This window comes from Pinus tabuliformis, chromosome 2_2 (genome assembly GCF_031772625.1).
Source record: "Pinus tabuliformis cultivar Carrire ecotype Pingquan chromosome 2_2, CPIR1, whole genome shotgun sequence".
NCBI classification, from domain to species: Eukaryota; Viridiplantae; Streptophyta; class Pinopsida; order Pinales; family Pinaceae; genus Pinus; species Pinus tabuliformis.
The window spans coordinates 282,657,211-282,674,305 of NC_142300.1; the positions used below are offsets into that span (position 1 = coordinate 282,657,211).

Genomic DNA, 17,095 nt, shown 5'->3' on the forward strand with positions numbered 1-17,095 from the left:
CGATCAATTCTTCTTCTTCATGGTTCAGCAAAGCAGAGCTCAGTAGATCAGAGCAGAGCAGAGTAGTGCAGGGCACTAATGGCAGAGATAGTACAGTCAGACATATGGATCAGCGGATGGAGTTCTCCCTAGTTGAGAGGGAGTGTTAAAATTGGCAACTAGGGCCAAACTCCATGTGGGTAATCTTATTTATGGCAGCTGATATTTCTCTTAGATGCCTCTCATCGAGAGGTGTAGGATTGATCTAAAGATCATCCAATTCCGATAAGTATTCATGGAGTTATGAATGTATTTTTGTTATAAGACAATTCGTCAAGGTCGGCTAGCAACCAAATAAACCCCACATGTGTTCAACGTTTTAGTATAAATAGAGGTGGCCTTCAAGTCATTTCAACACACACTTGGGATCTCTTGCTCTCTCTACTTGTCTTTGAGTTTTAGTAGGAGGAGAGATCCTAAGGAATAACATTGCCCTGATCCATAGGGCAGAAAGTCGGCACTGCCGGAAAAGCAAAAAAAGTCGGAACTACCAGAAAATTCGGAAAAGCCAGAAATTCTGGAAAAACCAGAATTGTCGGAAAAGCTGAAATTGTCGAAAAAAGCCGGAAATGCCGGAAAATCTGGAATTGCCAGAAAAGCAGGAAAAGTCGAAATTGTCGGAAAATCCGAAACTGCCAGAAAAGCTGGAACTTCTAGAAAATCCGGAAAAGTCGGAACTGCCAGAAAAGCCAAAAAAGTCAAAACTGCCGGAAAATTCGGAACTACCGGAAAAGCCGAAAATGCCGAAAAAGCCGGAATTGCTGGAAAAGCAGGAAATGCCGGAAAATCCGGAACTGCCAGAAAATCCGGAAAATCTGGAACTGCCAGAAAATCCGAAAAAGCCGAAACTACCAGAAAAGCCAAAAAAACCGGAACTGCCGAAAAAATCGGAATTGCCGGAAAAGACGGAACTAACGAAAAATCTAGAAAAGTCGAAAAGTCAAGCCGTAACTACCGAAAAGTCAGAAATGTCAGAAAAGCCGGAACTACCAGAAAAGCTGGAAAAGTCGAAAAAGTCGAAAATGTCAGAACTGCGAGAAAAGCCGGAACTATCACGACTACCAGAACTACCGGGAACTGCCGGAACTGCCGAAACTACCGGGAACAGCCGGAACTGCCAGAACTACCGGGAACTACTGAAATAGCTGGAGAATCTATCTCCGAAGGAGAGCAGCATGCAAGGGACAACTAACTAACATTGGGATAGTTGTATGGTACTTAGCAGCAAATACGCCAAGCATGCAATGTTACAGCTAGCATGCAAGGGACAACTAGTGTGCAACAACAAGCATGCTAGGGACAACAAGCAAGCTAAGGACAACAAGCAAGCAAGATGCAGCCAACACATAGGTCAGTATGGCAACATGGTGCAGCAATGGCACATAATGCAATACAATGATGGGTATAGTCATGATTAATGAAGCGTGATGAGATGCAGCATAGTGATGATGGGTGCAGCATGGTGCAGTGCAGTGAGGTGTAGCATGATGACGAAATGCAGCACAACGATAGGTGAAGGAGTCGCCTTGGAGAATCAACTGAAGCAACATGTCTTCAACTGATCTCATGTATCATCTTCTTAGAGATGATCTATGCTCTTATCTAGATAAGTCAAAGTGTTGACTTCTGTTATAAATGTACTATCTCTCTCTCTATCTACTGAACTATTGAAGAACATATAAGAAGAATTGATCAAGGGTTTCCCCACAATTGGGGTTTGTCCTTGGCTAGCGCCACATCTTATTTCCTCTTGTCTTGGCTTGTGATGTGATTGCTAATCTGGAAAATATATTGAGCTAACTATGAAAATTGAAATAAATTGTTCTAGCATAAAACACACCTAAAACTAACAAACTCTAATACCATGTAGAAATTAGGTTGTATATTTGCAACTGCTCATGAAGTTTTAATCAAAATCACAAGACATAACCCTACTCTATTGCTCTATGGACATTAATTCACAATTTAGAACAAAAATCTGAAACATGCAAGAAGAAATAACACACATGCAACAAGTATTTTTATCTAGGGAAATAAATCTTCGAAAAACCACAATGTGTGCTTGCATTAATCAAATGAATAGAGATGTATTACAATTGTGTTGCTCAACTGAGCACACCCTGCAAAAGCATAACCTATCCCTCTGCTCACTAAAGACCTTTAACTCAGACTTACTCAAATTTTCCCTATGCTTGAGCTCTTATTTCCTTGCGTTGTTCCGTGAGGAATTAGACCCCTAAGGTTTAGGAAATTCCTCAAATTGAATTGCACAACTACTTAGTTTAATCATCTGACTGCATGCAACACTTGTACACTCAATACTAATCTACAACTGATGTTACACTGCCTTGGAATCTCCACCAAGCCCGAGGAACTCAAATTTGCTGCATGCACTAGCTATTTTGGGTTGATTGTTTAGTTAACTGGATGATCACTAAGTTTGACTGTAGTCCCACTGCACAACTCGACCCTCCACTAGAACTAGTTTAATTGAATACAACCTTAGATAACTAACCATTGATTGCGACAAATAAGTAAACAAACATGCTTAACTGAAATCTAACTCCTCCAAATCGAATTTACTAAGTAAACTCGGTGACACGAAAAATGCCACACAAATTAACATAATCTAAGTTCTCTATTGATGTGGAAATTCAAATTTTCTCAATTTAATGAAGGCAAAATCAAATTGAGAATTTCTTGCTGCATTTTTCAACATACGTGTTGTCAAGTAAATTTATTGTTTTCCACAAGCTTCATAGGGTCACAACATTCACATATGGAGTTGGAATGAGACATCGTTTGTGCCATTGGATTCCTTGTGATGAGATCTTCGATCAAGTCCTATTTTATTTACAGTATGAGGAATTTTATTTTTTAGCTATTAGGGATCCACTAGAACATGGAGAAAAATCCTGGCTCTCTCTGAAAAACATGGAAGCTCATCACCAAAAAGCACATTGTATAGCGGGGAGATGAAATAATCTAAGATCTTCTCAAATGAGCACCTGAAGGCTGAGTTCCATAATCTCTTGTAGTAAAATATGTGCATGTTACTGCTCTTCCAGAGTCCATTTCAAACCCAAGCCTTTAAAATCACAATTTTCACAAATTACATCTAGGAGCTATGAGGCCATGTAGAACTGTGATTGTTCACCTTCACCTAGGTTTTTGGTTGTCTAGACATTTGTTTTGATAGCATAGGAAAGTATGTTAGCCCAATTGAAAATTGTTCCTTTGGCGGCAATTAATTGGAAAACCAAATATTGGTACCTTTCCATATAACATTTTCATCATGGAAGCCATTAACTAATAAACCTTTATGAGATATTTTGTCTTGTAACTGTCATCCGCTCTGAATCTAAACTTACTCGGGTCTTGCCACCAATTTTTCAATATATTTTTACTAGACCCCTGGAATTCAGATAGGCACCCAGTGATGAACACTTCTTGAGGTTTTGTAAGCTTGTAATATTTTGCAATGTTTGCAGTAGTGAAAGACGTTATGACTACCCCATCATGGACCTTGACAGCCCATTGTGCTTCATCAGTATGTTAGAGGATCCAATCTATTGTTTCAACAAGTGGAAAGACTAGAGGATGTGCTACCACTTTGTGCAATCAAGACCTTTTGACATTGGTATAAACTTGAAATTTCTCCTCCTCCCTTAGAATGTATTTCTTTGAAAATCCGGAGTAAATCTCCTCCCAAGTGCATGATATTGTCTTATCAATACGAAAAGTAGTGTCTCCATAGATGGGTAGCTTAGGAGGACTATCAAAAACTCCTATATTGTTTTCAACCCTAGAAAAAATCCTGCTAGATCCTCTGATCACAGGTGGAACCATCTCTTCGAAGGATGACAGAATACTGAGACAATCAATGTCTGTAGTACCAGGCATTTCAAAAATATTTACCAAAGACATCAATGTTAGCTTGAATAATGATAATCGCCAATTGACAAAAACATGAGTGTTACTGTGAGGCGTCAGGGTAATATGGTATAAGAAAATAGTAAGAATAAATTCTTTGTTTAGGTCACAGGTTTTTAAAATAAAGCAAATCACAAGTTGGACTCATAAAGGTAGTCACAATTTCACATGACAGTGCAGATGACACATTGCAAATGTAATGCAGGTCGCATATTGAAAATGCAGTGAATGTTGTCATTATGATCAATGACCTCCCAATGTGGTGAGGTTGCATCAATAGCTCTGACCACAAGTTTCATAGTTGTAAGGAATTATTAGCAGGTGAGTTGTAACCTATAATAGGTCATGATTCGTAACCACAACCAAGTCACAACCTTGGATGGGAGTTAAGGGAAGCAACGAGAGATAAAAGATTGGCAGAGAGAGGGAGGCTAGATCGCATGGTATATTGGATTGTATCTTGCAAGTTGGGATGCCATTGGGGCTTTTGAAAACATGCATACTCTCACCTAATAAGTCGACAAGTCAAACTCTTGGGACAAGAGAGGGTTTTAACTAGCGTTATGATAGGAACCATAGTCTAAGAACCACCCAAGAGCATATATGTCGAATGGACATTTCATAGCACAATAACAATAGTGTAAGTACACAAATATGACTGGAAAAATGTATGGGTGTGTGTGGAATTGAATAAAAGTCTTCTTATTATGATAAAAATTAATCTAAATCTTGGCTAAAAAATCACTTTAAAAAAAAAAAAAAAACAAAATGAATCGGTAGGCTAGAATCCTTCTAATCATTAATAGACCCCTTATTGTATGTTTACATTTATCTACTTACTCTTACATCTTCTCTTAATATTGAGTTAATGGGGTATAGATACAAAATCAAGTGAAAATAAGTCAATTTAAGGTTTATTCTTGAGATCACAAGTTGACCCAATACACTACATACATATAATGAATAAATAATTAAACAAGTCCACATAGTGGCTTCACCTGCCCCATCCTTTGGACATTTTAGATTCAAGGAAGATATAGTATGAATGTTCATATATTTAGCAAATTTGTCTAATATGTGATTTTTATGATTCACCAATGCTAACAATTCTCATAAGAAAAAGGAAAAAAGGAAAAATCCAAGGTAGGCCCCGTAGCATCTTAAAGAAAATATGTGGCTGATTGTCATCTATAATAGTGTATGCATCTACCTTGCCTCACACATTATGAACAATAATAATTTTTGCATTGTACAAAGAAAATAATTATGGTTGAGGAAGAAGATAGATTTTGAAAAAACTCAACTTGCACCTTAGAAGTCTGAATTTCAATGAAATTGCATCATAAACAATACCATTTATCCAATTTTCCATCAATATAGCTTCCTAATTAATAAATGTACATGTAGATGTATCGTTGGTTGGTTTGAGTGCTTGCTTCACCATTGAATTAATGTAGTAAATTGAAAATTGTACTCCTCAATAAATGAATCAACTTATTATATTACTCTAGTCAAGACTTTGGCATAAATAACATGGAAATAGGTAGGTGCTTTGAATTTATGGTTTTAGATTTTCCTTACTATTTTGTTATTTTCTTGAATATCTTATTCTTCTAGCTGCACATGCATGAGTAACATGGGGATAAGATGACTTTTGCATGACATTGAAGAGGACAAAGTGGTAATCAAATTCTCAAGAGCGTAACCTTCACACATGGGATTGGAATGAGGGTACTTTTTTTTGTCAAGAATATCTTACTGAGCTTTACAAAATTGGAACAATGCTTTCCCACTACATTGGACTCACAAAAATCTACAAAATGTCACCACAATCCATTCACACGAGGGGAGACCTATGTGGATGGTATGAACTTGTAAATATAGTGTTTATATCTAAAAACAATATGGTGTTTTATACATTCACTATAGTTGATACATATGTAGCATGATAGAGTTAGTGTGGTGATGGGGTGATCTTGATGTCCTCCTCTTACTACCTTTATTTTTATGTCCCTGGCACTATGATTTCCATTGAACAACAAAAATAACATAATAAATATAATATATTTTTAAAATGTATTAGATCCTAAATTATTAGACTTCACATCAATAATATTTGAAAAACTATATATATAAAAACATAAATTATACTATATATAACTAATATATTGATAAATATGAGAATTACTTACTATATAATAATTGAGAAAAATCATTATAATGAAAAAGTTACAACTAAAGTAATAGGGAAAAGTTACAACAATTTGGATTGAAGATGTTATAAAACTAATTTAACCAACCAATTCAACCATTTTTAGTTTGGTTCAAATAACAATCACTTATACTTATCTTCAAGGTTGCCAAGTTAAGCTTGATGGAGTGAAGTCTAAGACATAGAGTTTTACAGTGAGAGTTACTAGGTGCACATTTTCTACCTCATGTACTCTTATAGAAGACTCTATAATGCACCAATGAGTCAACAATGTGTATTTAGCAATGGAACCATTCACGTAAGAAGATTAATTAAATAACAATAGTATAAGTACAAAAATATTTAACTAGAACTATATATATATATATATATATATATATAATTGAATAAAAATGTTCTTATTAAGATATAACTTAACCGGTATCTTAGCTAGAAAAAATCACTTTAAAATAACACAAGAAGGAATTGGTAGGCTATAATCCTTATAATCCTTCTAATCATTAATAGATTATCTACTCTAACTCTTACATCTTCTCTTAATATTGAGTTAATGGGGTATAGATACAAAATCAAGTGAAAATAAGTCAAATTAAGGTTTATTCTTTGGATGACAAGTTGAAATTAAGGTTTATTCTTTGGATGACAAGTTGACCTAATACATTGCATACATAGAATGAATATATAATTAAACAAGTCCACATAGTGGCATCACATTGCATACATATAATGAATATATAATTAAACAAATCCACATAGTGGCATCACTTGCCCCTTGCTTTAGGCATTCTAGATTCAAGGAAAATATAGTAGGTTCATGTTTAAATATTTAGCAAATTTGTCTAATATGTGTTTTCTACAATTCACCAATGGTAACAATTCTCATCATTAATCATTAAGAGGAAAAAAAAAAAATCCAAGGTAGACCTTGAAGAATCTTAAAGTAGATATATGTGAATGATTATCATTTGTAAAAGTTCATGCATCACTTTGCCTCACATTATGAATAATAATAATTTTTGCATTGTAAAAAGACAATTATGGTCGAGGAAAAAAGATAAATTTTGATAAAACTCAACTTGCACCTTAGAAGTATGAATTATTAATGAAATTACATCATAAAGAATACATTTTATCTAATTGCTCATTAATATAGCTTTCTAATTAATAATTGTACATGTATATGTATCTTTGGTATGAATGCTTCAATATTGAATAAGTGTAGTAGATTGAAAATTGCACTCTTCAATAAATGAATCAACTTATGATATTACTCTAACTGAGACTTAACATAAATAACACGGAAATAGGTAGGTGCTTTGACGTTAGAGTTTTGGATTCTCCTTGCTATTTTGTTATTTGTTTGGATATCATATGTTTCTAACTGCACATGCATGCACAACATGGGGATAAGATGGCTTTTACATGGCATTGAAGTGGACAAAGTGGCAATCACCAAGCTTTAAAACATGGAACAATGCTTTCCCACTACGTTGGACTCCCGAAAAAAGCTACAAAAGGTCGCCACAATCCATTCACATGAGGGAAGATGTGTGTGGATGGGATGAATTTGTAAACACGGGGTAAATATCTAAAAACAATATAGCATTTTCCACAATCGCTATAGTTGGTGCCTATGTAGCAAGATAGAGTTAGTGTGGGGATAGAGTGATCTCCATGTCCTCCTCTTACTACCTTTATTTCTATGTGTCTACCACTATGATTTACATTCAACAACAATAGTCATTTAACAAATATGATATATTTTTGGAATAAATTACATCCTAAATTATTAGATTTTCACATCAACGATTTTTTAAAATTATATATATATATATAAACTGATTTAACTAATATATTGGTAAATCTGAGAATTACTATATATATAATAACTGGGAAATTATATTATAATGAAAAAATTACCATTAAAATAAATGGCAAAGTACATCTATAAATACAACATTGTGTTTATATTAAAAATATATATATAAATCTAATTGTTTGTTATTAAATACTTTCACAATATATAACTGATACACTAATAAATATGAGAATTACTATATATAATAACTGGAAAATTTTATTATAATGAAAATGTTACAACTGAAGTACATCTATAAATACACCATTGTGTTCATATTAAAAAAACCAAAACCTAATCCTTAAATTGTTTGTTATTAAATACTTTGATTGTAAAATACAACTAAAATTTTAATTCTCTTTCCAAAAAAAAAAAAAAAAAATTGTGTTGTGAAATGTATTTATTGAATATAATTTTTAAAAAATATAAAATATAAAAATGAGTTGAATAATATCATATATATATATATATGAGTGGAATAATATCAATAATCTATGGCATATTTATACCATACCAAATGTAAATGCCATATTTATACCATACCAAATGTAATAGATGTAGTGGAATTAACATAAATTTATTGAAATTTTATTAATTATGAAAAAAATTAAATATCTTTATTGTTTCAAAAATTTAAATTTAAAGAAAATTGTAATAATTTGTTTTTTATTATATATAATTGTCTATATTATAATAATTAATTTTTGCTATTATATTATTTTTTTAATATAAGTTATTTTCAATTTTATATCGGTAACTTCAGTTAATTCCAAAATTCCAAAATTAGACCCCATTTTTTTAAAATACAATGAATATATAAAAAAAAAAATGTCAATGTAGCGGAAAATGAGGTGTCCAAGCTATCCTTATATCTTGGAGCAAAATATTCAAGTCAAACGACTCTTAGTCTCGTTGCTCCCCAGGTCCGCAAAGTGCATTTAACTGGCAACGCGCAACTCAACTGAGCGCGTCGTCATTGGTAGCGAAGAATATCAGCGGTGGTGATTTCAAGATGTCAAGCAGCAGGTCGATGCTGGGGATGAGTGTGGAGGTGCGGAGTAACGAGTCCAGGTATCGTGGTGCTTGGCTGCAGGGAGTGATGGTGGCCATCTATGTGCCACCTGGGCGAGCGCGTCGTTGCAAAATACGTTACCAACAAGAATTTCAATTCCTCATGGACAACGGGCAACCCTTGACAGAAGATGATGGGCGAGCGCGTCGTTGCAAAATACGTTACCAACAAGAATTTCAATTCCTCATGGACAACGGGCAACCCTTGACAGAAGATGATGTGTCATATACCCAAGTCAGACCCATTCCTCCCCTCTTGTCAGAAACACGCTCTTACTCCGTTGGGGATATTGTTGAAGTTTACGACGATCATTGCTGGTGGTGGGGCTCCGTCGTTAGAGTGTTTCATGCTGCCGAGTGTTTCTTAATCCATAATCCTCAGACTGGCTGCTACAACAAATTTCCTCTCTCCAAACTACGCCATCCTCTAAAATGGTCCAAAGGAAGTTGGTCGCTGTTGTACTCGAAGGTGACACCTTTGTTGCGATTATAGTTTCATATCATTTTTTCTTCTTTTCTATTGCGATTATAGTTTCATATCATTTTTTCTTCTTTTCTATTATCATTTCTTCGGTGATGAACTTCATATGGTATAGAATTCCCATTAGAATCAATAATTTGTTTCTGCGGTTAATTAATGGATTTTTATAGTCACGTTCTCTTTTACTTGTTTGCGGTTAATTAATAGATTTTTATAGTCACGTTCTCTTTTACCTGTTTCCAATAGAAAGAGGATGATCAGAATTCTTCGCTTTTAAGTAGTTTTGTAAACCTAGGGTTCAAACTATAGCTTCATGATTATTATGTACCTTTGAGGTTAATGTTTTGTAAACCTAGGGTTCAAACTATGAGTTCATGATTATTACGTACCTTTAAGGTTCAATGCCTTTAAGGTTCAATGCATTAACGTCCACCTGGATTTCAAGAGAACTTTGAAATATTATTGTTTCAAGTTGAACTAGGGCTTTAAAAAATGATGAGGATATTGTGCGTTTATGCAGACTTGGCATTCGTTTATCCATTAATGAACTTTTGTTTTCAAGAATTAATGAGCTTTTGTTTTCAAGATTTTTTTAAAGAGGTGTGTTTTCACCTCGGTTGCAAGAGAACTTTGAAATATTCTGGTTTCAAATTGAATTTTAGGGCTTTAAAAATGATGGGGATATTGTGCATTTATGCGGACGTGACACTGGTTTATCCATGACATTAATCAGATTTTGTTTTCAAGAATCTTTGTAAAGAGACAGGGTTTAGAAGACTTTAAATATCTGTTTTTAAATTAATTTATTGAATTTCAGATCCAAATCATGACCTTCCACTTATTATGCAATTGGGAGGATCCAATATATCATCCATTGTATGAATGAATTGGTGTAAGCTTCTTTATGTGCCTAATGCCTAATAATTATGAAGTCTGAAGTTGCATTTGAGCCCTAAATTTTACAAAGTCAAAATCAAAGTCGATGCCAATTTACTTTTTCACCTTAGTTTCAAACTTTCTGGAGAACTTTGAAATATGTAATACATTTTCTTTCGAGTTGAATTCAGTAGAATATAACAATGATATTGTCCATTCCCACAAATTTGAAACTCAGTTGCATCTGTGTACACAATGGGCATCAAACATACAAGTATGGTTGATTATGCTTACTACGTTGTAGATGGGTTCATATTTCATATCCCTGCCTTGTGTATAAACATTAATCCTTGCCTTCTAAGGTGAATGTAATTCTCTTCAACTACTTGTGCAGTGAAGGAGAGATGGATGATTTAATTCCAAAATTATAACGCACTAAAAAAAATTTCCTACTTTTACTAATTCTCTCTCAGAACTTGTATTATTATGTTTCCTAGTGAACTTAGGAGGACCTTGAGTCCCTCCATAATACAATGGCTAATGTATTATTTCTTGTGTCTTGTAGCATTCAAGGGATGTCATCTATGATGGAAACTGTCCCGTGGCTGAAAATAGTGAGCAATCTTCTGTTGCATCATGTCCTGGGGATATGCAATCCCAAGAGCAACCATGTAGCTTGGTAGGAACGAGGGTACCACAGAAAACTCAAGAATGCTCAAATTTCCTTAATGCTAAGCGAGTTGTCAAAGATTCAAGACAGTCCAAGTCTTTTGGAAATGGATTAAAGAATGTTGGAGCCCGTCCTTTGAAAGGAGTCAAAAGACCGTATGTCCTTGATGACAGAAGAGATAGAACATTCAATGGATTAAAGAATGTTGAAGCGAATTCTCCTGCCCGTCCTTCTAAACGAATCAAAAGACCGTGTGTCCATGATGACAGAAGAGATGGAACATTCAGTGGCATTCAAAATGGAAAATGCGATAATGTCAAAAGGTTTACGCGTGGAGATTCGGCAGAAGCCATGGAGCAAAGGATAAAAACACATGAGATGCAGTTACTGGCATATCGTTCTGTGTTAAAGGCCTTTCACGCTCAGAATCCAAGTTCCTTAAGCTTGGAACAGCATTGTTTGCTGACCAACCTCCGTATTCAATTCCACATTACTAGCGATGAAAATACACGCGAGTTGAAAAGAGTCACTTCTCAGTCCTAATATCTGATGTTGGCATCTTGTGAAAATGCATTTTATGAGTATGTCAACATCAGGGAGCCAAAACATTCTAACGGCTCCAGTCAAAGCAGTTGACCTTTCAAACTATTGATTAATAATAAAGCTGAGTACATTCAGGAAATTGGACTCTGAATCTAAAGCGCCTTTGTTTGGTCTTTTATTTGACATGATTTCAAGATGTCCACAATTCAGTCGAATTTCTTCTTATGAGCACATTTTCGTGACAATTGAGTTTAAATATACCAAGAAAATTAATTTGGAAGTCAGAATTAAGCAAGAGTTCAAAGTATAAAGGATGTTAACTCGCTCAATAGTCTATGAAAAGCTCTTTATGTCATAATATATCATTCAGAAGAGAATTCAAATTTATAAATTTTATTAAAACTTTTATATTGAAAATATAATTAATGCAGGAAGCATCTGACTTCATTTACATTGATACTGAACCCTATCAAACAAAGCTCGGTTTCTTTGGTCCACAAACCTAATTACCTTTAAATTTATTATCCTTCCCATGAAGTATTCAGTTATTGGATGCCTGATTTGAATCCTTGGGCAGGCTCCTTTCTTGACTCTGCAATAACTACTTATGTTTTCTACTTCTTGTTCTGTGTAATGGGAAGGACGAGCCACAAACAGTCAAATTTTTTTCTTACATAATATCTTAAATAACTTTGAATATCCCAATACAAAACAGTACATACTTTAGGCAAACTAAATGCAGGTGGAGCCCAATCTGTCTGCAGCAAGTTTAATGGGAGAATTAAGAGAAGTTGGTTTGTAAGACTTTTGATGCTCTAACAACCAATCTGATTCTCTCTATCCACCACTAGCTTTGTTGTCGCAGCTGACAGCATCCAAAATTATTTTCTGGGTTCTTAAGTGTAATCTACATTTAAGTTATTTCGCTTGAGATTCCTATATCAATTTATTCACCCAGTTTCAAACTATATTGTATTAATTTCTCATGCAGTTAAAATATTGTTACTTGATAGTCTATACACAGCTGCTGGTGCAGTTAAATCTTAACGCTTCTTCCTTTAAGAAGAATTTGTATATTTTGGATTGAAAATTGAGTTCAATATTGATGTTTGTGCTCTAAGGTATGCTCAATGACACCAGGTTGTGTAAGGAACACAAGAAAATAACCTATAATACTACTCCCATAGAAGATCACGTTAGTCTCGACAAGTTGGTTAGAAGGTCACATTAGTCTCGACAAGTTAGTTAAGTAATGTGGAGTTGTGACACTGTAGATTGGGCCATCTATGTAGAACTAGTTGGTCAAGTAATGTGGAGTTGTGACACTGTAGATTGGGCCATCTATGTAGAACTAGTTGGTCAAGTAATGTGGAGTTGTGACACTGTAGATTGGGCCATCTATGTAGAAACTAGTAGAGATGAGGCGGAAAACTTGGTTATGGGTGGGCTGTGGATTCATCGTAAATTTTGTAGCTGTCTATAAATTACTTTTATGGTAAGCATCATTAGGACAATTCCTAAAAGATACTACAATCCCTTTCAAAGGTAAGCATCATTAGGACAGTTCCTTAAAGATACCACAATCCCTTTTAAAGGACTTCTTGAATTGATTCATATAGACAGCAACATATGTGAGTCACTGCAAACTATATGGCATGCTGGTGCAAGGTACTTTGTTACATCCATTGATGATTCATCTAGTAGAATGCCAATTGCTTTTCTTAACAATAAATGAAAAGTTTAGATACTTTAACAGTATTTCCAGCTTTGGCCGAAAATTAGACAGCAAAATCTCCCAGGAAAATTAATGTGACAATTACAACAAATACTTTTCTACAATGTTTACTATGTGATAAAGGAAAAGATGAAGCAAGATGAGCAAACCGAAGATATATATTGTAAAATGTAAAGGTGAAAAACTTGCTCAAAAAAGACAAGATAATATTTTCATTAACTTTAGGTTTGTTTTTATGCATACTCGATACAGAAATTTGCACTTGATGGAAAGAACAGAAATACTTTAAAGGTGAAGGCCTCTCTTAGAAGAATGACACTAAAATATGCTGTCAAGTATCTCTAAGCAAGTTACAAATCTAAGGTGCCATATAGATGTAGGAATTACAAAAACGCTAGATGTCAATTGCAACGTCTACCAGAGCATTAACTAGGGACAAACCACTGCAAGAGAAACTGCTAAATTATACACTTGCGATATACAATAAAATTCATTAAGGAAATTTAAGGTCCTTACCATATAATCCTTGCTTAACAAGAATTTTTTCTTGATTTCTATAATAAATAGGGAAGCCTATGCTTAAATGTGTATTGTAATATCCACTCAACCCGGAAAGACACGCTCGCTTTAATACAAAGTAGATGTATTGAAGTCTACCTATTTTTGGTGGTCCTTGTTTTGATATTTAGCAATATATCTTTTGGAAGAGGAGGTTGGAACTTGGAAATATGGAATTCTACTCTGTCCCAAGATGGCCATTGCTGGCTCCAAATAAGACCCCCGGTTGATCAACCAATCGCATGAGATATAAATGCATTTAAATGTTGGGAAAAAAATTAAATAAACAACTGATGCCTAATGTAACCCTTAGGGGAATTGGCCAAAAATTTTGGTCAATGCCCAAACTAATAGCAGTCAATGTAAATGAAATGCAATATAGCATACCTTGTAGTAGGTGTAATAAGTGCACGAGTGGTGAAGTCAACTTGAAATAACACAAATGTGCCATGTACTAAATGCTTAGAAGGCTCGATACCAAAAAACGCTCACAAAAAATCTTGGCTAAACCTTGCAACAAGAGCTTTATGAAGGCAGTGTCTTTGTCCTACTCTATCTGCTCATGTGATGTGCAAGAGGCAAAGAGGGACACCGAAAGCTCATGTGACGCAAGGGGTTGAAACTTCTAAAACAACTTAGTATTTGAATGATCAATGCAAACATGTGGTGTTCTAACATAACTTTGTTGAATGACATGGAGGTATTTGTCCCAATGTTTGTTGGATTGATGATTTAAGCATAAGTTGTGCACAATTGTCTTATTAATGATCTCAATATGTTCGTCAGTCTAAGATAAAAAACATATGGAGAGAAGAAACCTGAAGTGTATCCAAATTTGTTGGAAGATTAGTATTGCAGCTTTTGGTGCATCATTGTTATTGTTGTAGGGATTCGAGACAACCATGTTGGAAAAAACAACACACTATTATGAAGATGTAATCATGTTTATGTTCGTAGGCTTTCCAGAAATGAAATTCATTGAACTAGATTCCGATGGTTAAGAAGGCACTGGTAGATGCTAACACATGCCAAGCTTTTGATTGGAAGGCACAGACAAGCTACAATGAGAGCACTGATATATATAATCATTAATATTCTTTAGCATGATTGGGAAATATGTTGCAGAAGGAATTGAAGAGTCTCATCGATTGAAAGGTGTCTTCCAAGGAGAAGAAATGAGATTCTTTGAATAGTTTATTTAGCACCAACTAGCACACATGACTAATTACAATTGTACAATAACTTATTGAAGAGTATAATTCAGGAAAGGTAAATTCTGCATAATGAGTACAAAATATGGATAAGTAGGATAAACCAATTTTTAGTCATCATAATTACTGCATATGATGTCTAATCTGCGAACAAGTATCCATACGGGGATGGCTGAGAAGGAATAGACTTTATTATCTCGTCTTTGGATCCATTATGTTATTAGATAATGATGTAATTATTGTAGACATTATGCCTGTTCTGTATGGCTATGTTTTTGAATTGACGAATTGCAGAATTTCAATGGTTGATGGTTTGTATGTAGAATATTTTCCTTTTCTGAGGAAGAAGTGCCACCAATGTTTAATTGTTTAAACTATGACAAAAAATTCCTTATCATAGGAAGCATAACCAAGCTTGGCATGGAACAGAGCTTCAAAGTGATAAACCATAGGAATCAGGATGTTCTCCCTACTTAAGAACAATACCTATGGAAAATTATGACGAATTTGTCTCTTAATTCAAATGGTTCTTGAACGTCAGAGTGCAAGTGCCTCTGAGTATTGGATGTCTTTGAGATACTAAAAATATTTTTCAGTTCAACCACTATTGGAATAATTTGCTTAAGAGGATGAAAAGTAGAAGACTAGTGGTTATTGAATATCACATAGAAGTTGATGTGTCCTAAGAAATGCTTTACCACATTTCTATTAGTCGACGTAGGTTGCTGTTTGAGCAATTGATTTTCTCAGGATCTACATGTATGCCCTTAGAGCCAATTAGCAATCCAAGGTATGAGATGGAATCTTGTTGAAAGAAACACTTTTTAAATTTGTTTTTTGAGTAGGTGTTGTGATAGATGAGACTGACTCAACAGAGTCTTAGTTCTGCAAATGATCCTTCCATGTTGGTTTGTAAACCAAGATGTCATCAAAGTGTGCTGACAAAGTTCTCAAGAGTGTGCTGACAAAGTTCTCAAGGTAAGGTCTGAAGTGAAGATGGTTATATATATAAAGGTGGAAGAAGCATTAGTGGCAATGAAGGGCATGACTAGCCACTTGAAGAGCTCAAACATAATTTTGAAGGTTGTTTTCCAACTGCCACTAGTTTCCATGGAAACTTGATGGTTGCTTATGGCCTAGTCAGTTATATTAAGTGGTTGACCTCTTGTAGCTAATCAATAAGCTTATCAATCCAGGGAAAAGGTCAACTATTTTTAACTCTGATTATTTTGAGTGCATCCTTGTTTTTACATAACCACCACTCATCCCCATCTTTTGTAACTAGTGAATTTGGGGATGCCTAAGGAGAAGTGTTGCATTGAATCTTACCCAAATTGATTAGTTGTGTTAGTTGTTTCTCTAAACCAATGCTCTCCATGAAGTCAGTTTAATAGAGAGTTTGATTAGGTAGTGAAGAGTCAAAAATGGGTTCAATAGAATGTTGAATGGCCTACATGCGAGAAGGCCCCTAAGGTTTCTCAAAGACATTAGAGTAAGTATATACTTTTTATTTCATTGCCTTTGATGGAAGGTGTTGGGTAAAATTAATAGTGATTAAGATACTATAATTATCAATCCGGGATGTAAACTTGTGAACTGTGAACAGTTTGTGCAGGAAACGGAAGCAAATCTAAAAACCTAAACAGAACTTTACAAATCAACTAGCAATTAAAATTAAATAACAATCTGGCAAACAAACTGGCTTAAAATGCAATAAGAAGTGAAACCTGACAAGGGGCAATCACCAAGTCACTTCAACCTAACCTGACTGCTATATCAGACCTGAAAAGGATCAAAGCGACATAAGTGATTCAGAAATGAATGTAAGCAAAGAACTCTACCTAGGAAGCTTGTTACTAGTTGCATTTAGAGACTCTAGCCCCTGTGCAGCAGTATCACTTGCTGGAG

The 17,095-nt window shown here is 34.7% G+C and overlaps 1 protein-coding gene across 1 annotated transcript; it reads left to right on the top strand.

Annotated features, from left to right (window-relative positions):
• Positions 1–608: 608 nt before the first annotated feature.
• Positions 609–12,279, top strand: LOC149192424 (uncharacterized). The gene is made up of 4 exons (XM_089406929.1): positions 609–1,063; positions 3,531–3,589; positions 8,966–9,582; positions 11,036–12,279. Exons 1-4 carry the CDS (start codon positions 609–611, stop codon positions 11,681–11,683), a joined length of 1,779 nt encoding a protein of 592 aa, XP_089263055.1. The 3' UTR covers positions 11,684–12,279.
• Positions 12,280–17,095: the final 4,816 nt, after the last annotated feature.